The sequence below is a fragment of the Peromyscus eremicus genome, chromosome 12 (assembly GCF_949786415.1).
Source record: "Peromyscus eremicus chromosome 12, PerEre_H2_v1, whole genome shotgun sequence".
Taxonomy (NCBI): domain Eukaryota; kingdom Metazoa; phylum Chordata; class Mammalia; order Rodentia; family Cricetidae; genus Peromyscus; species Peromyscus eremicus.
In genome coordinates, this window is record NC_081428.1 from 36,916,723 (window position 1) to 36,940,809 (window position 24,087).

At 37.7% G+C, this 24,087-nt stretch overlaps 3 protein-coding genes across 3 annotated transcripts; 2 read left to right on the forward strand and 1 right to left on the reverse strand.

The window, feature by feature from the left end:
- Positions 1–209: 209 nt before the first annotated feature.
- Positions 210–1,139, forward strand: LOC131922596 (olfactory receptor 5H19-like). The gene has a single exon (XM_059277421.1). The coding sequence runs from the start codon at positions 210–212 to the stop codon at positions 1,137–1,139; it is 930 nt and encodes a 309-aa protein (XP_059133404.1).
- Positions 1,140–9,183: 8,044 nt separating this feature from the next.
- Positions 9,184–10,113, forward strand: LOC131922499 (olfactory receptor 5H8-like). The gene has a single exon (XM_059277307.1). The coding sequence runs from the start codon at positions 9,184–9,186 to the stop codon at positions 10,111–10,113; it is 930 nt and encodes a 309-aa protein (XP_059133290.1).
- An 11,412-nt stretch (positions 10,114–21,525) lies between these two features.
- LOC131922720 (olfactory receptor 5K3-like) lies at positions 21,526–22,452 on the reverse strand. The gene has a single exon (XM_059277561.1). The coding sequence runs from the start codon at positions 22,450–22,452 to the stop codon at positions 21,526–21,528; it is 927 nt and encodes a 308-aa protein (XP_059133544.1).
- Positions 22,453–24,087: the final 1,635 nt, after the last annotated feature.

Here is a 24,087-nt window from a genome sequence, read left to right on the forward strand (position 1 = left end):
GTTAAAGTTATACTGACGAATTCAAATTATTTCTTAAATTACAAGAATACTTTCCATTTATTATATCCAAACTGAAGAAAATTCAAAGGTCATTCTAATAAATACATGGCTGAATTTCACATCCATTACCAAAATTTTACTTTACAAGTCCATAGTAAATACTGTCTGAAATTTGCTGCCTTTCATTTCAGGGACTTCTAGTTGAGGACATGGGAACAGAGAATGCAACACTGCTGAACCAATTTGTTCTCACAGGACTCAGTCACCAACCACAGTGGAAAATCCCCCTGTTCCTGCTGTTCTTGGTGATCTATCTCATCACCATTGTGGGGAACCTTGGTCTGATCACTCTCATCTGGAATGACCCTGGCCTTCACATCCCCATGTACCTATTTCTAGGGTGTTTAGCCTTTGTGGATACTTGGTTATCATCCACAGTGACACCAAAGATGCTTCTCACTTTCATAGATAAGAGTAAACTGATCTCTCTCTCTGAATGCATGATACAGTTTTTTTCATTTGTAATGTGTGCAACCATGGAATGTTTTCTCTTGGCAGCGATGGCCTATGATCGCTATGCAGCCATATGCAAGCCTTTACTCTACCCAGTGATCATGACAAATAGACTGTGTGTACGTCTCATAGCCTTGACCTTTGTAACTGGAATTCTTCATGCTTCAATTCATGAAGGCATGTTATTCAGATTAACCTTCTGCAATTCCAACGTAATACATCACTTTTACTGTGACGTTATGCCACTGTTAAAGATTTCCTGTACTGACCCTTCTCTTAATTACCTCATAATCTTTATTTTCTCTGGCTCAATCCAAGTATTCACTATTTCAACTATTCTAGGCTCCTACACATTTGTTCTGTGTACAGTCTTAAAAAAGAAATCTAGCAGAGGCGTAAAGAAAGCCTTTTCCACCTGTGGGGCCCACCTCTTATCTGTGTCTTTATACTATGGCTCTCTTCTCTTCATGTATCTGCTTCCTGGATCTCAAAAAGTGCAGGATGAAGACATGAGAGACTCTGTATTCTACACTGTCATAATCCCTGTGATGAATCCAGTTATCTACAGTCTGAGAAACAAGCAAATCACAGATTCACTGGCAAAATTCTTAAAGAGAAACGCTTAGTCTCATGTTGCTATCTGTTATCTCTTTGGTAAAATATCACAAACTTGTGTTGGCTTAGCATGGTTGTATCTTGTTCATGATGTAAAGTATGTTCCAATCACGCCTGTTCTAGCATTTTAACGAATTAATGTGTAAATGCCTATTTCTTTCAAATATTTCTATGTGTGTTTTCAATCATAAAAAGACATTATATTATGATAAAAATAAATGTAGCAGCACTTCAAACTGTTTTTCATGTTCTTCATTATGACTACAGCTGCTATAAAGAATGGCAAAGACTTCAATGAGATCATTTTTTTTAGCTTGGAAGCTCATATCACATTTACCTGTCTTGAAATATAGTTTTGAAATGTTAACAACATAGTAGGAATCTTGTTTACTACTAATATATTACTAATTTATTAACTTGGATATTTAAAAGGATTCATTATTTTTCTTTCTTTGTGCACATTTATGCATGTATTTATTGGCATTCTACTTTTTAGATTATTGACAAAATTATCTTGCTCCTTATAAAAAAAAGAGAAACAATTATGATTTTGGTATAAATCAACAATCACTGTGAGCTGGTTAGTTTTTGCCAATACATATCAGAGTCACCTGGAAAGAGGAAGGCTCAGATGCTGAATTTCCTTTATCTGATTGGTCTGTGGACATGCCTGTGGGCGTGCCTGTGGGGACATTTTCTTGATTGATGATTGATGTGGGAAGGTCCAACTCATATGGACAAGATACCCTTACATAGGTGGTTAAGGGTTATATAAGAAAGTAAGCTGAGATGCTATGGAAAGCAGGGCTGTTAACAGTATGCCTCCATGGTCTTGGCTTCAGTACCTGCTTTGGCTTCACTCGACGATAAACTGAGATCTATAAGTTGAAATAAATCCTTTCCTCTATAAGAGTCTTTTAGTCATGAGTTTTATCACTGGAACAGAAGACCAGCTAAGACACACAGGGCTAACAATCAGTTTGGGTTGTATCCTTGCTAAGGCAAAATGTTGTTGAGCATGTTTTCAGGAATATGTCAAGAATTCTTTAAAGAGTATCATTGATTTATTTTATTTGTTGATTGACTTTTTAAAACAGGCTTTAAATGTTTAGTTGGAATTAAAAGTCACCAAGAAAGCTTGTGAAAACACAACCTAATTTGCTATACCTTGAGAGTTTTCTAATTCAGTAATGTTAATAAAGTTGATTTGGGATCATACATAAAAAAATTGCTGTTTTGTAAAAATTCTATGTAAAATAATGTTTTATAAAAATTCTATATAAAATAAGTATGTGTCAGTCAAAGGAAAGTTTCTACACATTTACACTAATTATTTAAATTTGAGTAAGAGAATATTAAGATCCATACCATCTGCTTTTACTTTCACCATGCTTGGTAAGATAGATCAGTATTTAATGTAGCAGCAATTTCAACATATTTGAAGTATAATAGGCATTTGTTAACTTTCTCTCTAGGTATGATGCTGACAGTGAAAATCCTGTGGCATTGGTTAAGTATAGTTAGTACAAGGAACTTATATTAATTACAAAAATATTATTTAGTAAGATCAGTCAATTTTGGTCTATAATTTTCAAAGTTCATATATAAGACATCCTTTTGCAGCCAGGCAGTGGTGGTGCACGCCTTTAATCCCAGCACTCAGGAGGCAGAGCCAGGCAGATCTCTGTGAGTTTGAGGCCAGCCTGGTCAACAGAGAGAGATCCAGGACAGGCACCAAAACTACACGGAGAAACCCTGTCTCAAAAAAAAAAAAAGACATCCATTTGCTTGAAGAATATTATTTTTACTTCTTTGATAATGTTCATTTTGTGTAAGACTTATTTGAAGGCAGTAACTTGCAATTATGTAGTGATATTTCCTTTTTTATCAATAGAAAAATAATTTTATCAAATATGACATGAATGTTGTATTAATAATGGTTAAAATTTGAATATGAACTTCATATGAATATGAACTTACAAGTCCCGTATTTGCTCTCTACTTCCTAGATAAAAAGGAAGTCCATGCTTATTTCAAAGTTCAGATGGTCTGATAACCAATGGTGTTATCTAGTCTGAATCTGAAGGCAGGGAATTGATGTGTACCAGTGGTAGGAGAATGTCAATAGCTAAAATGGGTGGAAAATGAACTCAACCTTTCTGTGTTTCTTTTTACTGAGGCACTCAGTTGACATAATGGTGCCTCCATGCATTTAGAGAAGGTCAAATAACTTATTTATTCAAACAATTCAAATAGGCAACACCCTGAAAAAGAAATCCCTTGACAGATACATCTAGAAATGATGTTTTACTAGTTATCCTAGGTCTCAGTCATGTGGACACAGAAAATTACCTGTTCTTCTCACCAAACTCCTAATTCCTGAGGACTCCATGTTTTGGTACAGAACCAATTTCCCCTAGCTCTGCCACAGACCCTCTCAGCTTTTCTTCCTAGCCTTCTCTACTCTTTTACACTACCCACTGACCTGCAGAAACACTCTCTAGAAGGGGCAATGCAGCCACCACACTTGCCTAGGGCACATGAAGGGCAACAGCAACCAAAGATCAAAACACCCACACAACAAAGACAAAACCAGATATCAACACAAAGAAATGCCCCAAACATCCCAGATCCCAGAATAAAAACACAAATGTGAACAGAAAAGACAATATGCCTCTACCAGCATTCAGTAACCCTATTTCTTCAGGAAGGCATGAGAAAAGCAATATTGCTGAAAAACTTCAAAAATCAAACCAAAATATGCTCATGGTCCTTCATAAGGATATGAATAAATCCCTTAATGAAGACCTTGAGGACAAAAAGAAACAGTTGAGTGAAAAAATGAAAAGAGTTTAAGATATGAAAGTACAAATAGAATCACTAAGAAAATCCAAACTGAAATAAAACCAGTAATGAAAACTTTAGAAAGTCAAATAGAAACCTCAGAGGTAAACCTCACCAATAGATTATAAGAAATGGAGTAGTGAAACAGAGGTATTGAAGACAAGGTAGAAAAAAATAGTTCAGTCAAAGAAAATGTTAAATAAAAAACAAACAAACATCAGACAACAACAACAAAAACAATCTGGGCACAAAACTTTCAGGAAATCTGGGACCCTCTGAAAAGACCAAAATGGCAATTAAGAATAGGGATAGAAGCAGGAAATGAAACCCAAATCAAAGAAGAAAATGTCCCTAATTTGAAGAAGGAAATGCCTAGCAAGGCAAAAGAAGCAGACAGAACACCAAATAGACAGGATCAGAAAAGAATTTCCCATGACACATAATAATTAAAACACTAAATGTATGGTATAAAGAAAGAATATTAAATGATGCAAGGGAAAGAGACTAAGTCACACTTAAAAGCAGGGCTATCGGAATAATAATTGACTTCTCAATGGAGACTCTGAAAGCCAAAAGGGCCCATATGGATGTTTTATAAACTCTGAGAGAACATGGTTGCCCATCCAGACTACTCTACCCAGCAAAACTATCAATCACAATCCACAGAGAAAGATAAAACCAAATTTAAGCAACTTCTAGCTTCCAATCAAGTTCTACAAAATGCACCAGAAGGAAAACTTCAGTCTGAAGAGGTTAACCACATCCAATAATATAAAAGATATAAATAATCCCAGATGAATATATTAAAAAAAACAGAGGGAAAATACACACCTTAATAACAAAGCAGTGGGACTCAATAAACACTGCTTATTGATAACTCTCAATATTAATGGTCTCAACTGCCTAAAAAAAAGACACAGATTAGATTAGAAAGCAGAATTCATATTTCTACTGCATGCAAAAAAACACATCTCATCATCATGGATAGACATTATCTCAGGGCAAAAGGATGGAGAAAGTATTCCAAGAAATGGACCAAGAAACAAGCAGGTATAGAAATTTTAATATCTGATGAAATATATTTTTTAAACCAAAACTAATCAGAAGATATGAGGAAGGATATTACCTACTCAACAAAAGAAAAATCCACTGTGAGGATATTGCAATCCTAAACATGTATGCATCAAATACCAGGGCACACAAATAAAGAAACACAAATACAACTCAAATCTCATACCAATCCTCACACAGTGATAGTGTGAGACTTCAGTACCTCACTCTGGCCAATAGACTGGTTATACAGACAAAAATTAGATGAAGAAATTCTAGATTTAAATACTGTCATAAATCAAATGGACCTGACAAAGAGCTACAGAGCATTTCACCCAAACATGAAAGGATACACTATCTCCTCAACAGCTCATGAAACTGTCCAAAATTGACCACAAATTTGGAAGCAATGTAAGTCTCAACACAAATGTAACTGATGAAAGCAGATGCAGAGACCCATAGCTGGGTGTCCAGGAGTCCAATCAATGAGAAAAAGGAGGGATTCCATGAGCAAGGGACATCGAGATCATGATGGGAAAACGTACAGAGACGACCAACCAAACTAGTAGAAACGCATGAACTGTGGACCAATAGCTGAGGAGCCCCCATGGTGCTAGATTAGGCCCTCTGGATAGGTGAGACAATTGTTTAGCTTGAACTGTTTAGGAGGTCCCAATGCAGTGGGATCGGGACCCGTTCCTGGTGCATGAGTCTGCTTTTTGGAGCCTAGTGCCTATGGTGGGACACTTTGTGCAGCCTTGGTGCAGGGAGGAGGGTCCTGTACCTGCCTCAGATGAATGTACCAGGCTGCTGATCCCTATGGGAGACCTTGCCTTGGAGGAAGTGGGAATGGGGGGTGGGTATGGGGAGAAGGCTGGGGGGCGGGAGGAGGGAGGAGAGGGGAATCTGTGGTTGGTATGTAAAATGAATAGAAATTTTCTTAATAATAAAAATTAAAAAAAAAACGAAAAAAGAAAATTGAAATAATGTCTTGCAGTCTATATGACTAACATGGATTAAAGATGGATATCAACAACAATAAAAAGTATGTAAAATCATGGAAACTAAACAACTCACTATTGAATGAAAAATGGGTCAAGAAAGAAATCAAGAAAGATATTAAAAACCATTTAGAATTGAATGAAAATGGGAACACAACATACTCAAACATTTGGGACACAATGATGGTGATTCTAAGAGGCAGGTTTACAGCACTAAGTGCTTACATTAAAAGGGTAGGGGGAATCCTATTAGTAACACAAGGGACCTGTAGGTGGAGGCAGATATAGTGGGTCTGGAATAGACACTAGAGAAAAGTGTTGGATATGGTTGGGTGGAGTGGTTGGATACAGATAAGTGACATGTGGGTTGTGACAGATACAGTGGGTCCAGGCTAGACACTGGAGAAGGTTGTGGAATGTATGGCTGGGTGGATAAGTTGGGTACAGAAAAGAAAGGACCTGTGAGTGGTGACAGGTTCAGACTAGACCCTATGGGGTGCAGGTGGGAGTGGCCATACTAAGCTAGGGCACTGGGTGTGGGATCCAGGCTAGATTTGTGGGCTGGGGAGAAACATGGAGAGGGAGGTCAGGGAGACTCACTTTTACCAGACTGGGCCCTTGAGAAGGGATTTGGAGGTCTCTAAAATGTACTTTTAATAGTTAACATTCAAATCTCTCCAAGCATTGGAAATTTATGATGTTTAAGTGTGTGATACTCTGTGGGACTAATTTGGGCATTTCATAGGGTTCCAAATATATGGTGCCCAGTAGAGCAGCCTTACCTAGTTCTCCAGAGAACTTTTAACCCAAATGGGAATTTCAGTTCTTTAAATGATCCTCTTCTAGAAAAACTTTACAGGGGTAAAATCTGATTCTTGTGTTGAAGGATGGAGTTCATATAAATAATAGATTTGGTGCTTGGGCAGTTACACTTCCAAAATGAATCACTGTGAGAAGAATCGCTACCCATAATACTGTCTTCCTGCGCCTGCGCTGTTGTGATCTTTTCTGATTTAGATAGCTCAACACATTTTAAATATCTCAGCGGTTTCTTTCAAGATATGTGTAAGTGATAAATGAGTTCAGTAGTATCTATCATGCTTTTCATAGTTGTTCAAGAATACTTTTTATTCCATTATAATTTTATAATTGGCTTTGGTTTCCTACATAGTTGGATACAAATGAAAACAACAAGGAATGACCTGCATTTTTAACATCATTACTAAATATGAGTAAGCAAAATATCTGGAATTGTCCTCTTTAATGGTGGCTTTTCAAATGTTTCAATCTTGCCCTAATGACTTCCAAGATCTCATGAAGCTGGCCTTTGAATCTATTTCTCCATGGTCTGTGACTTAAGTATGTAATTTATGCAGCAACAGGATTTTGCTGTCAAGATCTGGAAGGTCCCAACAGTGATGGGCCTAGGCTGTGGTGTTTGGGGGTCTCTGTGACCTTACTGGCAAACAACTCAAAACTGAGGTAACCCTTTCACGGTGCGGCAGTTTTTATTTGCTAGCATGAGGTGTGGGGTTGAGGTTTTGTGCCCTCTCTGCTGTAGGGTAACTCCATTGACCCTCCTTTTATATATGCATGCTTTTGTACTTCTCTTTCTTGTGCTTTTTCTCACCATAACGCCCGCTCCTTCCCTTTTAATCTCCCCTGGTTTATCCTTCACTGAAAAGCTCTCTACAGCTGATAGGCTTTAGCAGCCTTATGGGTGCTTAATAAATGCCGATTGTCCGCCACATGTCAGACGATTTACAACATTCCTGTACCATGTAGTCACCTATTTCTCCTTATTTCTTCTATTTTCCTACATTGGCTCTATCGTGTGCAGGAAGCTGTTTTCACCAAAGCCATTAAGAATTCTTAATTTTCAGTATACGGAGATCTATAGTCAGTTGTGCTTCACCGTTTTACTTCTATTACCTTTATTTTCTTAGTGATCACAACCTTAAGCTATCTGGTTATGTTCTGCCCAAAGTACATTTGTACATTTTCATTGGACTGACATAGGTTTATGGTTGCAACAAGAAATGTTCCTTTGAGAATGAGATTGGCTCTAATATAGAAATTCTGGTTGAGAGTAGAATAAGTCAATGCACAAGAAGGAAGGAAGGAAGGAAGGAAGGAAGGAAGGAAGGAAGGAAGGAAGGAAGGAAGGAAGGAAGGAAGGAAGGAAGGAAAGAAGGAAACAAGGCACACAAGATTAAGCTTTGGTAGACTAGCTCTCCTATTCATGATAAAAATAACAGACTGGTGTATCTAATTTCTCAAGCTCAGGTTTAAAAGACACCCCCCCATGCAAAGTTCACAAAAAGGTTTTTATTTTTCCTTTTTGGTTGACTATCTAGTTGGCATGTCATACCTCACTGCTTAATAATAGGTCTTTATTTTGAATACTTTGTGATTTACCATTCTATTCTCTAATTACCCCCAGTTTTCTACCACATATACATTTGATTTCACATGATTTAAAGTCATTTGGGGATTTTTCAAAAGGTAGACTATTAGACCCTTGTTTATACTAATGCAACAATTTCTACAGTTATATTTCACACAAATGTTCCCAGATAATTTTGGCATATAATCTGCTTTGAAAGTTTCTGAATACAATAAGGGCTTTCTAATTCTGTTGCTTCCAGTCCCCCACCCCTAAAACCTATTTCTTTCTGCTACTGTATAATAACTTTAGAAGTTATTAATTTTGAAGCATTTTGTCAGCTACTACCTATTGGTAACTTTCAACTGCAAGTTAGCCACTATATTCCAGTTGGTTGAGACCATTCATTTCAATCTAGGTTGTTGTGTAGGTGCACAAAACATCTTTTCTCTTACTCATAATCTATGACTTAAATACAAAAATTTCTACCAAAATAAATGAGATTTCTCCACATTTTATGAATGTTGGAACACATCTGGTTTTCATTAATCTGCTAGTACACTGACATTTAAAATTTTAATAATGAACTTGCATCATGCCTTAATATCAAGGATAGTTTCCATCTATCATGATAACATTAGATACAGTAAAAGGGCATTCTTATAAGTATATGGCTGCATTTAAGTTCCAACACCCAGAAATTCACCTTACAAACTCATAGTGAATGCTGTGTGACTTTCATTGCCTTTCATTTCAGGGACATCCAGTGAGGACATGGGAACAGAGAATGCAACACTGCTGACACAATTTGTTCTCACAGGACTCACTCATCTGCCACAGTGGAAAATCCCCCTGTTCCTGCTGTTCTTGGTGATCTATCTCATCACCATTGTGGGGAACCTTGGTCTGATCACCGTCATCTGGAATGACCCTGGCCTTCACATCCCCATGTACCTATTTCTAGGGTGTTTAGCCTTTGTGGATACTTGGTTATCATCCACAGTGACACCAAAGATGCTTCTCACTTTCATAGATAAGAGTAAACTGATCTCTCTCTCTGAATGCATGATACAGTTTTTTTCATTTGGAATCAGTGCAACCACAGAATGTTTTCTCTTGGCAGCAATGGCCTATGATCGATACATAGCCATATGCAAACCTTTACTCTACCCAGTGATCATGACAAACAGACTCTGTGTACGCCTGCTAATATTGTCCTTTGTGGGTGGATTTATTCATGTTTTGCTTCATGAAGGCTTTTTATTCAGACTAACTTTCTGTAAGTCCAACATAATACATCACTTTTACTGTGATGTTATGCCGCTGTTAAAGATTTCCTGTACTGACCCTTCTCTCAATTACCTAATGCTTTTTATTTTCTCTGGCTCAATTCAGATATTTAGTATTTTGACCATTCTTGTCTCTTATACACTTGTTCTGTTTTCGATCTTAATGCAGAAATCTATCAAAGGCGTAAAGAAAGCCTTTTCCACCTGTGGAGCCCACCTCTTATCTGTGTCTTTATACTATGGCTCTCTTCTCTTCATGTATGTGCGTCCTGCGTCTCCACAAGTAGATGATCAAGATATGATGGACTCTGTATTTTACACTGTTGTAATTCCTGTGCTAAATCCAATTATCTACAGTTTGAGAAATAAGCAAGTAAAAAATTCACTTGTGAAATTATTAAAGAGAAATGCTTAGATCTCAGATTATTATCAGTTGCATTTTTATTAAAACACCACAAAATCATGCAGGCTTTGTGTATCTAAATTTTGTTTACTGTCTAGAATATTTTTCACTTATCTACCCTAGAATGTCCTTGTTGCTGGTTTGTGTGTATATAAATGTATGGGGTATATGTGTATGGTGTGTGCATATTTATGTGCATAATTACATTTGACCATGCACACATATGGGAAGGCCAAAGGAGTTCACCAGGCATCCAGCCTATAACTTTGCTTTCTTGAAAGAGATCTTTCCCTCTAGCTATGTTTGCATCCTGCCAACCCCAGCAATCCTCCCTTGAATATCCCTCACCACTGATGTTACAGGCATATGTGGGGCCATGATCTTCTCACCACTGAAGTCTGCAGTTCTTTCTTGCTGATATGTGTGTGCTATGTTGTGGGGGATACAATCACAGTTACTCATCTTGTGCAGCAAGTGCTCTTACCCACTGAACACATCCCTGTTCCCCAGAGCTAGCATTTAAAATAAATTCTTGTCTATGCACTCATTTCCATAAAAATATTTGAAATCAATTTAAAATCATATAAAGACTTTTCATAAGATGTTCCTGCATAATAAAATAAGTACAGCAGAAATTAAATTAAAACATTTTAATAGAAGGTTTGTATTTTATTCATTATGATACCATAAGTACATTAGCGGTTGTAGCAGTGTAGGTCCTGTGGAAAGTACACAAATATGATGCTATTGATAGCATGGAGACTCATAGGACAGTTACATGTGATGAGGAACGCTATGCCTCTGTAAGAAGACACACACTTTGGGAATATTGCCAGAAATTTGAAAAGGTTTTTTATTAAATTCTGTTGGGAACAATGACTTTCATTTCTTATAGCAATTGAACTTGCAGTTCCACAGACAAGGAAAGCAACATGGGAGTGCAAAAGCAGTATTTATGACAGTGGGTAGACTGTCAAAGGTCACTCTGTGCTCAGAGTGCTGTGCACTTTAAATCACTATCTAGGCTGCCTCTGATGCTCTCTCTGGTTCTCTGCATTTTATCACCATCCAAAATGCTTCATCCAATAAGGAAATCCACAGTTTTCATGAAAGAATTAGTTGGGGAGTTTTATTGAGGAAATGTAGATACAAGATCAAGGGAAGGTCTCAATAGCCTATATTTTATAATCATGAAGTGATTTAGGTTAAAATCGGGTTGTCTAAGAATTACGAGAGTGTATAGTTCAGGAAAACTTCTTTAAATGCACATTACCTAAGACCAAAGAGTTGCAAGATATTGTGAATATTCATAGTGTCTGGTGGCTTTTTGGAACAGATGGGAACAGGAGCAAAAAGTGAGCATTACAATTAATCAGGGAAGTGGAAATAAGGGAGACTGCTTCAGGAGGGGAAGGGAAGTAAACACAGAGGGTGGAAAGAAGGTAAAGGGAAATTGAAGGATGTAAGTGATCCAGGGGGAATAGAAAAGGGGGCTACTTAGATATGAGATGAGAGAGAGAGAGAGAGAGAGAGAGAGAGAGAGAGAGAGAGAGAGAGAGAGAGAGGAGTAGGTAAAATAACAATATAGATATCTTAAAAAGCCATAAAGAATCATATTATTAACTATTCACTCAAAAAAACTAGTGCAAACACACGCATACACACACACACAAAGAGAGAGAGAGACAGAGACAGAGAGAGAGAGACAGAGAGAGAGACAGAGAGACAGAGTTTTTTTCATTTTTCTTTATTAAGAAATTTTCTACTCACTCCACATACTATCCACAGATTTCCCCCCCTCCCTCCTCCCACCCCCAGCTCTCTTTCCCAAGCCACCCCACATCTCCACATCCCCCAAATCGAGGTCTCCCATGGGGAGTCAGGAGAGCCCAGCACACTGAGCCTAGGCAGGTCCAAGCCCCTTCCCACTGCACCAAGGCAGTGCAAGGTGTCACACCACAGGCACCGGATTCCAGAAGCCTGCCCATGCACCAGGGACAGATCCCGATCCCCCTGCCTAGGTGCTCCCCAAACAGTCGAGCCAAACAACCATAGAGACAGAGTTTTAATGAACGTTTCTCATATGATTGATGGTGTTCCTGATGGTGTTCCTTCTAGGAGCCAAAGAACGCCTAACAAAAATCCTAAAGCCAGATATGAGAACCCCTTTCCAGAGTTTTTGACCAGAACTAAAGACCCCTAAAACATATGCCATTGCTGCTGCTCTTGGTTAACCCTGAGAGACAGAAGGTAAGTCAGTCATGCTGTAGATACCATACACTTCAGAAACATGGCCCAAAATACCTGAGATGAAACTGACCTGAAGACATTTTCCCTGAGAACTAGCTTTCATGGTATCAGAAGATGCCATAAAAGCTTTCAAAGGAGGGAAGCAACCAGTAGTCTTATTTAGCTATGATGACTGTGAACCACATCAACAACCAGCATGGCATGATAATGCTAAGAGTTCAGTAATGGCACACATACCTTGATGATAACCAATAACTCTCTAGTTGGACTCAAGACCTGCTCAACAAGAGGGAAACTATGCTTGATACTGGAAATCTAGTTAACTACTCAGTGATGGTAAAGTCATGGTTATTGGAGGAGAATCTACAACCACTGATTTACTAAACCAACACAACCCCTAACAATAATCTACAAAAATGTTTCCTCATGCAAACAGATGTGTGTAGTCTTTACCCTCATCATGGAAACTTCTCTTTTTAACAGACAAAGATGACTATAGAAAACCACAACCAATCAAAATGCAGAGTTCTGGAGCCCAGAACAAATGGATATATCTACAAAACACTGCAGTATCCAAGGCTTTTGATATACTACAGAAAAGGGCATGGAAAGATTGCAAAAGCCGGAAGATCAGGGCATCTGCTGTGAGGTTGTATCTCCTAGTCACACCAGAAACTATACCTATAAAGATTCACCAACATGACTGCCCCAAAGTGAGCTGAACAAGGAGGACACCAGTGATCATACCAAACTGGATAGGAAAAGTCCATGAGACCTCAACCCTAGGTGAGTAAAGCCGGGAGCAGGAGAGTCGGTTTTTCCCAGGGAAGAACACACAAGTTGGTTTTCTAGTGCTAAATGGTCAGCCCTGAAAACATACATGCAAGTAACATTACACAGACTCATCAGGTTATATTGGGGGAATATATATATATATATATATATATATATATATATATATATATATGAATGTATGCAATAATGATTGATGAAAAAAGAGGCCATGAATTTTAAGAATGACAAGGAGGGGCATGTGGGAGGATTTGGATGGAGGAAAGAGAATGAAGAAATTTAAATCACAATCTCAAAAATAAACAACAAAAGAATGTGAGCTTTATATTTGGGATGACCTTGATTGCAGACTATAGCTTGCAAAGCCAGGTTGATGGAAAATAATATGTCTATAATCATGTACAGAGTTATACTTACATCACAAATAAATTATAAGTTTTCATGAGTATGTTCACATACTTTTTACATGTGTGCATATAATATAGTAGTAATGACAACCTAGTATCACCACTGGAAGTCTTGCCTGTCTACAAAAGATGGCCAATTCAGACTCCTTATCCTTCATCACTAAGAGTCCTTACCAAGGTCACCCTCTTAGATTCCAGGAAGTTTCTACTGCACTAGGTTTTCACCCCTCAATGCTTCCCAATTCCAGTGATCTCTCTCTGTACTCCTAGCCTCGATCCCCAGCTGATCCCTCCCACTCCAGTCCCCACCTGCCCCCAGAACATGTACAAAATTATTCTATTTCCCCTTCCAAAGGAGGTCCTCCTAAAGCTCTCCTCTTTACCTAACCTCTCTGGGTCTGTGGATTGTAGCTTGATTATAGGAATACGTGGTCAATTTTGGAGAAAGTTCCCTGAGGTGCTGAGAAGGTATATTCTTTTATGTTTGGATGGAATGTTCTGTAAATGTCTGTTAGGTTCATTTGGTTTATAACATCAGCTAGCTCCAAAATTTCTCTGTTTAGTTTTTGTCTGGATGACCTCTCTATTGGTAAGAGTGGAGCACTAAAGTCTCCTACTATCAGTGTGTGAGGTCAATATGGGATTTAAGCTCTTGTGTTTGTTTTACAAAGATGCATGCCCCTTTGGAGCATAGATGTTAAGAATTGGAACGTCATCTTGGTGGATTTTTCCTTTGATGGTTATGTAGTACCCTTCCCTACTTCTTTTGATTAATTTTGGTTTGCAGTCTATCTTGTTAGATATTATAATGGTTACATCAGCTTGCTTGTTATGTTCACTTGCTTGCAATATCTTTTTTTCAACATTTTACCCTGAGGTGATGTCTCTATCCTTGATGTTGAGGTGTGTTTCCTGTATGCAGCAGAAGGATAGATCCTGTTTTAGCATCCATTCTTCTAGTTGTGTCTTCTTATTGTTTTGTTGAGTCCATTGATATTGAGAAAGATCAATGAGGAATGATTGCTGATCCCTGTTATTTGATTGGTGATGGTGGTAGTGATAGTGGTCATGGTGGTGGTGGTGGTGGTGGTGGTGGTGGTGGTGGTGGTGTGTGTGTGTGTGTGTGTGTGTGTGTGTGTGTGTTGGTTCTTTTGGATTTGCTGGTCTGAGATTATTTATTTCCTGTGTTTCCATGACTGTAATTAACTTCCTTGGGTTGGAATTTTTCTTCTAGCATCTCTGTAGAGGTTGATTTGTAGATAAATATTGTTTAAATTTGACTGTGTCATAGAATATCTTGTTTTCTCCATCTATAGCGATTGAAAGTTTGGCTGGGTGTAGAAGCCTGGGCTGGCATCTGTGGTTTTCTAGATTCTGTAGAACATCTGTCCAGGCCCTTCTGGCTTTTAGAATTGAAGCACCAGGAATCTACTATGATATAGTCTCTTCTTTAAAAAATGGAAAGGGAGTGGAATAAAGTGAGAAGGAATAGGGAAACAGGGTAGATATGAGAGAAATGTGGGGCATAGTTGTGGTGAATATGATCAAAATAAATTGAATAGAATTATCAAAGAATTAATAAAATCTTCATTGAAGTATACAATAGTTGTGGAGATGGTTCAAGTGGCAAAATTTTTGGCAGGGATGTATGAGCTCTGAGTTCAGATGCTCAACATCCATTTAAGAAGCTGTGTGGGCATGGCAGTGGTGGCGCATGCCTTTAATCCCAGCACTTGGGAGGCAGAGGCAGGCTGATCTCTGTGAGCTCAAGGCTAGCCTGGCCTACAGTGGGAGTTCCAGGACAGTCAGAGCTGTTACATAGAGAAACCTTGTCTCCAAAAAAAAAATCAAAAAACAAAATACATATATAAATTAATTAATTAATAATGTAATTACTTAATTAATTAAAAAAACTGTGTAGGACAAGGCATGCCTGTAATTAATACCAATGTTAAAGAGACAGCTCTAGAAGAATCCTGGGGCTTTCTATCTAGCTAGTGTAGCCAATCTGTGAGCTCCAGTTTTAGTGAAAGATTGTGACACAAAAAATAATAGGGTGAAGAAGTGCTTGAAGATGACAGCCAACTTTCACATACATATATACACACATGTATAAGCTCACCACCCAAAACAAAACACAGATATGAACACAAACACACAAGTATTTCCTTCTTGGTAAGGGAATGAAAAATAAAGGCATTTAACTTTTTTTGCAGGAGTGTCTCACTTTGAAATCCACTAGAATGGTGATGTGGAATGCTGATCCACTTTTCTTTCTCAGAATCATACATTTACTCATACAAGGCTGCATATGAACCAAGTCTGTCTTGTCTTGCTTGTTGATGCATGACCCAGGACAACATCCACTGTTGTGAATGAATTCTACTAGTGATCTCTACTGCCCTATGGGGCAAACTGGGTCTGGGGGAACAGAGAGTAGAAAAGGTCTGCTGTCAGCCTACCTGGTCATCTGGCAGACATGGTCTGTGACTGACCAAGGGATATCTGCCTGAGTTGGGGGCTGGGACACAATGATGAAGAGATGTAGGAATGCAAGTGGGGATGGTCTTTAGGATCCATGGGAGGCATGGACAGGGAGGAGGGGAATCTGAAGCTGGTGTTGTGTTGTAGCACTCAGGAAAACCCTGAGGATTGGGTCTGGAGTAACAGAAAGAGTGGAGAAGGTCCATGAGCAGCCTAATTGGGCTTCTGGCAGGTATTGTCTGTGTGTCCCCCAAGTTTTCTTATTGGGATTTTGAGTTTTTCAATTTCATCTTCATTTAAACTTGAGTCTTCTTCAACATTCCTCTCTTTTGATTGAATTCAGTATTCAATAAAATATCAGTATTCAAAGAATTATCTTCTTCATTTCATTCAGCCCAGCCGTATATTTTCATGGGGGGGGGGGTCATTACTCAAGCATTTATTGTCCTCCTCTTGGAGTTCAGTGAAATGTTTGTTTGTGCCTTTTTTAATTACCTAAATCTTTGATAAAATGTATGATTATTCTTTTAAATTCTATGACTTGGTGTTCATAGGTAGTTCTCATCAGAGAATACTTCTATAAGATTAATGGGTTCAACAAGAGGAATGCTGTCTCAGCCACTCATGTTGTTTTGATTTTACAGTTTGATGTAGGGATGTAGACTTCTTTCTTTGGTTGTGTGTTTGATGCGATAATCTGGCCTCCCTACATTGGGCAAGTTCATGACCTGAACTAGGGCAGGGAAAGCTGGTAGATGAGCTGTTTAGGTGGACCAGGAAAAGGTATTTCTGAAACCACTGGTCTGGAGCCAGGCCTGTAGATGCAGAGAAGGCAGAGCGCAAGGGGAAGAACAGTAGAGAAAAGGAGTGACTTGACAGTCGAAGATAGCTTTTGAAGAAAGTATATTTGAAGCCCACCTCTCTGAAGCTAAACCTGTGGGTGTTGAGATTGCTACAGTCAGGGTGGAATTGGAGGAGATGGGGAGATGTATAGGAAAGGCAAGAAGAAGCTACTCACCCAGCAGTGGTGCCTTAGTAACAAGGGGAATTCTTAGGTCACAGTTCGGAACTAGGCTCGTGGATTTACAGATAGTGGGGAGGAGAAAGAGTGATGGCAAAGGGAAGAAGTGACTTATCAGGAAAAGGGGTTAACACATGAAGAGGGTTCATGGCCACAGGTCTAGAACTAGGCTTGTGGGATTTTTAGACGACGATTATTTTGTGGAATGGCAAGGAAGGGTAAGATGTTTACTATGTTCTGTTACACCTCTGTAAACCTCATGCCATGAATCAGAGTAAAACGAATGAAAATTAAATAGAACAGAATAGAAAGTGAGAGGAGAATGAGCTTCTGTTGCATAAGTCTTCCTATTTGCAAAATAATGTCACCTAATACAAACAAAAAAAGTAGACAATGCAGATAATAGAAATTCAGCATATATTCAAGGTCTTAACATAAAAGGCACAATGAAAACAGAGTACACAGCATCCAAAATACCAGAAGAACTTTTATAAAGAGCAAGTAAAAGACTATATTCAACAAGATAATAGTAACTATAACATGCATTTGTTAAATTTTGTATGAAATAATATTTGAGGTCAGACCAAAGGTGCCAATCACAAAATTCATACAAACGTTAACTCACCTATCACAAGATTTTCAGTTTTGTTTGAGAAGGAAAACCTGACACTGTCACTTATATAAAATAAGTAGCTGCATAATAATTCAAACCTGTGATAATAAAAGGGATCTGTAGAGATGTAGCAGATAAAGTGTATAGGCAAATGCTTCAATGCTTATTCCTATGTACATATATGGAAAGAGTTCAATGTTATGTTGTAAATTTTAACAAAAATGGAATATGGCCATTGGGGTAATATAGAAGAGAGAAAAAGACTGAGCTTACATGTTTTATTATGTTCTTACTTACCTGCGCTGTGTGCATGTGGGTGCATGTGCATGCCATGGTTTGAATGTGTGTATAGGACAAAAGACCTGTGGTAGTCAGTTCTCTCATTCTGCCACATGGGCCTCCTGGATCACACTTAAGTCATTCAGTAAAGGCATGCACCTTTACCAGACGAACCATTTCACTGTCCTGAATGTGTGTTTTTATGCAGTTTTTTTTTTCAAATAAGCACATAAAATGTAGAATGAAAACTAGTAAAAAATTGTCACTTGGGTAAGCTTTTTGGGAAGTGTCTAGTTCTTGTTCTTGGGCAGGAATCATAAAGCTTGAGAACCAATTATCATGACTGAGAGCTAGAAGTGTGTCAGAAACTATTGAGATAATAGCAGAGTGACTCAGTAAAAGCTTGGAGCTCTCCAGTTGAGTTCCCAGTAGCTGAGGATTAATAGATATTACTAAAACTATGAAAATGTGTTAAATTCCAAGAATTTATAGTGATCATTTTCAAAACGGCAGTGATACTCAGATATATTAATAGAACCAATTTATTCCAAAAGTTGGAAAAAAACTTGATATAGTCTGTTTTTCTAGGTATGTTGTATACATTTTATACCTGCAAAGTTTTCCTCATTGAGTAAGCAGAGATTTAAATATTTAAAGAGAAAAGAGAAAGGGAAGGAGGGAATAAGAGAGAGGGAAAGAAAAGAATGGAGAGACAGTGAGTGAAAAGGTAAAAAGGGGAAGAGGAGTGGGGAGCCTGGGGAAGGAAAGACAGGGAAAAGGAGGGAGAGTGGGGGAAGGGGAAGAGGAGACTAGGAAAAGGGAGGCCAGGGGAGGGGAGGGAACAGAGGGAAGGAAAGGGAAAAGAAAGGAAGAGAGGGAAAGAGAGGAAGAGGGGAGGGGAATGAAAAGAAGAGAGAAGAGAGAGGGAGGGGATGGAAGGCAGAAAAAAGACATGAGGAGAGGGGAGGGAGGGATGAGAGGGAGGGATGGGAGAGGAGACAGGAAGAGGGGGGGAGGGGAGGAGAAAAGAAAGAAGCAGGGAAGGAGGAGGAAGAATGTATCACAATCTATAAAGTAGATGAATAATATAAAAAAAATTTACTCTGATTCAATGAGGGACAGCATAAGGGAAATTCCTGACTGTCTTCACAGAGATGAGAACCAGAATAAAGAGCAATTGCTAAAAGAAAACATGGCTTGCAACTTTACAAGAAAGACTGTCTTCTAAACAGATTCCCACTGTACCTGTTGTGTCTCAATGCTCACCCACAGGCCCCATCCCACTAATGCATTCACTTCTTCAAAGACTGACTCAAACGTGCATTTTGTGTTTAATGTTACTTAATAACCAAATCCCTTTAAGATATTTTTGAGATTATAATATTATTGCACCATTTTCCATTTACTTTCCTCCATCCAAACCCTCCAGTATACCCCAGACTGCTATCTTTCAACTTCAGATCCTCTCTTTTCATTAACATTTGTCACATTATTTGCTCTCTATCTATCTATCTATCTATCTATCTATCTATCTATCTATCTATCTATCTATCATCTATCTCTATCTATCTATCTATCTATCTATCTATCTATCTATCTATCTATCTATCTATTATCTATCCATCTATAATCTCTCACCTATGTATCCAACCACCTATCATCTAACCATCATCTATCTATCTATCTATCTATCTATCTATCTATCTATCTATCTATCATCTATCTAATCTATGTATTTATCTATCAGCTATCCATCCACCCAATTATCATCTATCAGTCTATCACCTGTCTATCATCCATTAATTAATTGATCAATCTATTGATTTATGTATCATCTGTATCTACATACATGTGTGAAAACTGTGACTATATATAGTCTTAAGTATATAATATTGTAGCACGAATCTTAACAGGTCTTATTAATAAAAACAAACCCAGAGCCAGGTATCAGGGTGAACGCTGAAAGATCAGAAAAACAGAACCAGCCACAGCTAACCTCACCTCGCCAGTTCCTCAGCTGATCCTGTTTCCTCAGACTGGAAGCCTCTGAGTCCTCATCCAAATGGATCTCAGCTGAACTGCTGCTCAAAAGCCTGAAAGCTTAACTGGTTCTCATTCCTGGTCCTCATGCCTTATATACCTTTCTGCTTCTTTTCATCACTTCCTGGGATAAAAGGTGTGTCACCATGCCTGGCTGTTTCCAGTGTTGCTTTGAACTCCCAAAATCTGTATAGATCTCTGACTCCAGAATACTAGGATTAAAGGTGTTAGTGCCACCATTTTCTGGTCTCTATGTCTATCGAGCGGCTGTTCTGTCCTCTGACCTTAGATAAGTTTATTAGTGTTCACAATATATTGGGAAACACAATATCACCACATAATATAACCTTCTCTCTCTCTCTCTCTCTCTCTCTCTCTCTCTCTCTCTCTCTCCATATAACTTTTTTTTTTAGAGCTGACCATTTGGTTCTTGGTAACCAATTGGTGTCTTCTGTGGAGAAGACTCTCTCTCCTGTTCTTAGCATTCCTTAGTTTCTTGTAGTTCTTTGTAGAGGGCTGAAGCATTTAATGATAATCTCTACTTCCTCAGCTCTCAGGCATCTAGAGAAAAGAAAGGCACTATTGATTCAGACATTTGAATGCTCAGTCAGTAAGAGACAAATATCAAAAGCTTAGTACAATCAGTAGTACAGTTTGTGCAATTCTTTTTCTTTTCTGGTGAATAGATGTTTTATTTAGATGTTTAGAGTTTTCATTAGTTTTCTGATCCATCAGGCTTGAATGACATCTAATTGTTTTTCAAACTATGAACATATCAATTACCTTCTTTTGAGTTGGTGAAGATGTTGTGATTCATAACAACCAATAGACAAAAATTATATCATGGAGGAGAAAATAAGTTGATTTAATGGATGCATTTGGAAGTTGTAGTATCATATATGATGGACAAATAATCAAATGAAGGAAAAATCAAAACACATAGAAATGTCACTGTAATTGAATCATTTTGAAGCACATACTGATAAACCTTACTTATATACTATGGTTCAGAAAATGCAAGAGTAAAATTGACTAATACTCTATGAAAACATTCTTGTTAGAGAATAAATATTTTGAATGAGTACATCTTGAAATACAATCTCTTGAAAAAACAAATGTCAAATTGAAAATCAAGTTGAGCTGTAAAGATTTTCTTCCACTGATGGAGTTGCTTATGATAAGATTATAAATATAAGCTTGTTATTTTCTTCTAATTTTAAGAACTTAAATTAATAGTACATAAATCCTATCATTGGTAATAACAACTTTATTCCTAAAATTTATTAGATATATTGAAAACTGTGGCTAGATACATTCCAATACTTCAGCAGTTCTATAACTTATTCCTGAGAATTTCAAGCAGATTTTAACAGAATTTATTTATTATGACTAACTTATTCAAATGTTCTTAGGCTTTCATAAATTGATTAATATTTTTACATTTGACAACTTTCTCATTATGTGTGTTTTTAGAAAAGGACATTTTCAACTTTATCAATTGTCTGAAAAGATTGTCCTTATTTTCTAATGTTGCAGAATCATCTCTTCTTCATGGTTCGTTTCATCACATTTATTACTTCTTTATTTCTCAGACTGTAAATGAAAGGATTTAATAAAGGAATTACTAGGGTATAGAAAATAGCTACAGGTATGTCTTTATCTCCTTCATTGACTGAATGTGGTTGAGCATACATGAAGAGAAGAGACCCATAGAATATTGATACAGACAGAAAGTGGGACGCACAAGTTGATAAGGCTTTGCCTCTACCCTCATTAGATTTCATTGTGAATATAGTGAAAAGGATGTAAAAATAAGACACCAGAACTATGGTAATAGTAAAGATTTGAATTGACCCTGCCAAAATAAGTAATATCAGCTCATTGATATGTGGATCAATACAGGAGATTCTGTATAATGGAAGGACATCACAAAAGAAGTGCTTGATTACATTAGACCTGCAGAAAGTTAACCTTAACAAAAGCCCCACTTCAATCATAGGATGCAGGTTTCCTGCTACGTAGGCTCCTGTGGTCATCTGAAGGCAGAGCTTCTTGGACATCATGGTGTGGTACTGCAGTGGGTTACATATGGCCACATAGCGGTCATAGGCCATTGCTGCCAGAAGAAAGCAGTCTGTAGTTTCAGCCAGACAGAGAAAATAGAACTGTACCATGCATTCATAGAGAGAAATCCTTCTGTCCACAGAAAAGAAATTCTCTAGCATCTTGGGAGTGATGGCACAAGAGCAGCAGGAATCCATGAGAGCCAGGTTGCCCAGAAAGATGTACATGGGTGTGTGAAGACGGCGTTCCATGTAGATCAAGGCCACCAGCCCGAGATTTCCCACCATGGTGATCAGGTAGATGGCAGAGAACACCAGGAACAGGAGGGTCTTCAGGTTGGGGTGATCTGAGAATCCCACCAGAATGAACTCGTGTGTCACAGAGTAGTTGTTCTCAGCCATCTCACTTTGTCTGTTGCCTCTGTAATCACAAAGATATAAAATTGTGATGTGAGAATATAATTTTACTTATGTTTTCTTTTTATACAAGGGAAAATTTTTCCTTATGCACCTGCTACTGTCTCTGGAATGCAGCTAACTATGCTTCTTGAGATTATTTAATCCCATACAGTGCTGGCATGCATGATCTCCAAATTTAACTCACAGTTTACAGGTATACTTTTATTGTTACAAACTCGAACATTTTTTAATTTGAAAAGGTTTTTCTTTATGCATTTATGTAAGTATATCATAAAAATTAAGGGCACACATATTTGACTTATTGTTTCAAAATAATTTTGATACCAGGTTTTTAAAGATCATTGAAATAAATTTAGAATAAAATTATAAATGTGTTTTTATTTAACTGAAATTTTTTAATGTATTCATCAGGAAGAGAAAATGTTTTTTGAAAACATATTGTCAATATATTAAATTTATTTTTATGAATTGCACAAAGATTACTAAGGACAAATGAATGTGTAGTTATCTGTAAATAAAATTACCCAAAGGTTAAAGAAATAAAATTTTTTATAAACACTGAGTGTGTTTATGCTATTATTTCCACTGAGTTTTTGAAATATTTAATACCTTTCCTCTGCTTTGTCAAGCTAATTTACATGTGATGTTATTTACACTTGTGCCTGACTGTCTTGTCTACCACTGAGCTGAACTGCTTTTCCCGGTCCTTTATCTTTTAAAAAAGAACTTTGAATTTTGAGACAATCTCATTGCTATCCCTTCTTTCCTTGATTACTCTCTGAAGCTCAGATAAACTTTCAGTTTTCAGTCCTCCTGCCTTAGTTTCCTAAATAGCAGGGATTACTGACCTGCACTGACAAGACTTACCTAACGTTCACGTTTCTTGTACATAATCTACATTGCTTTACTTTTCTATTTGTATTTGAACACTTTTACTATATTGAAAGTCTTTTAAGCTTACTTGTGTTCTACTTCTGTGAAGCATGTTATCAAATGCTTTGAGGAGAGATATAATTATTTACACTCCTGATTTCATCCTGCTGACCTGGGAGGGGTGATTTTTCTTTCAGTATCCTAGTGCATCTTTTATCAATCCTTTGTTTTTGCATAGGCGCTATTGTGAGGAAGTATCTACAAAGTAAATCTTGATGTCACTAACTTATGAAAAACATTATTTTAAAATTCTTTAACTTGATTCTCTAAAACCTGCGCCAAGTCTTAGACTGCATGGGAAGCACAAAAGTTCACCTTGTATGCAAAGAGGTACAAAACAACTAGAATATAAAATAGAATGAAATATGAAAGTTTCGGAACTATAAGGCCATCTTGTTCAAGATCACCTTGGAAACCTATACCAAATATTTAAATACTATATGAAAAGTCATCTTTAATATACTTTTCAAAAACATTTGAGGTAATCGCTATGAGTGTGTGTAAAATACTCATTTCCCTCTGAGGACACCTTGTCTTTTGAAGGAGATGGGGTGAGAGAGAGGCAGGAAGGCCACAAGGCTAAGGCTTCAGCCAAGGACAGGCTTGGATGGAGGAGTATTAAGGTTGCCATAATCATATGGGGGCTCCTCCCAAACTGCAGTGTCTCAGAAGGTGACATATCAT

Excerpts from the sequence above, each read along its gene's own strand:
- LOC131922499 (XM_059277307.1), top strand. The coding sequence starts at position 9,184 with ATGGGAACAGAGAATGCAACACTGCTGACACAATTTGTTCTCACAGGA.
- LOC131922720 (XM_059277561.1), bottom strand. The coding sequence starts at position 22,452 with ATGGCTGAGAACAACTACTCTGTGACACACGAGTTCATTCTGGTGGGA.
- LOC131922596 (XM_059277421.1), top strand. The coding sequence starts at position 210 with ATGGGAACAGAGAATGCAACACTGCTGAACCAATTTGTTCTCACAGGA.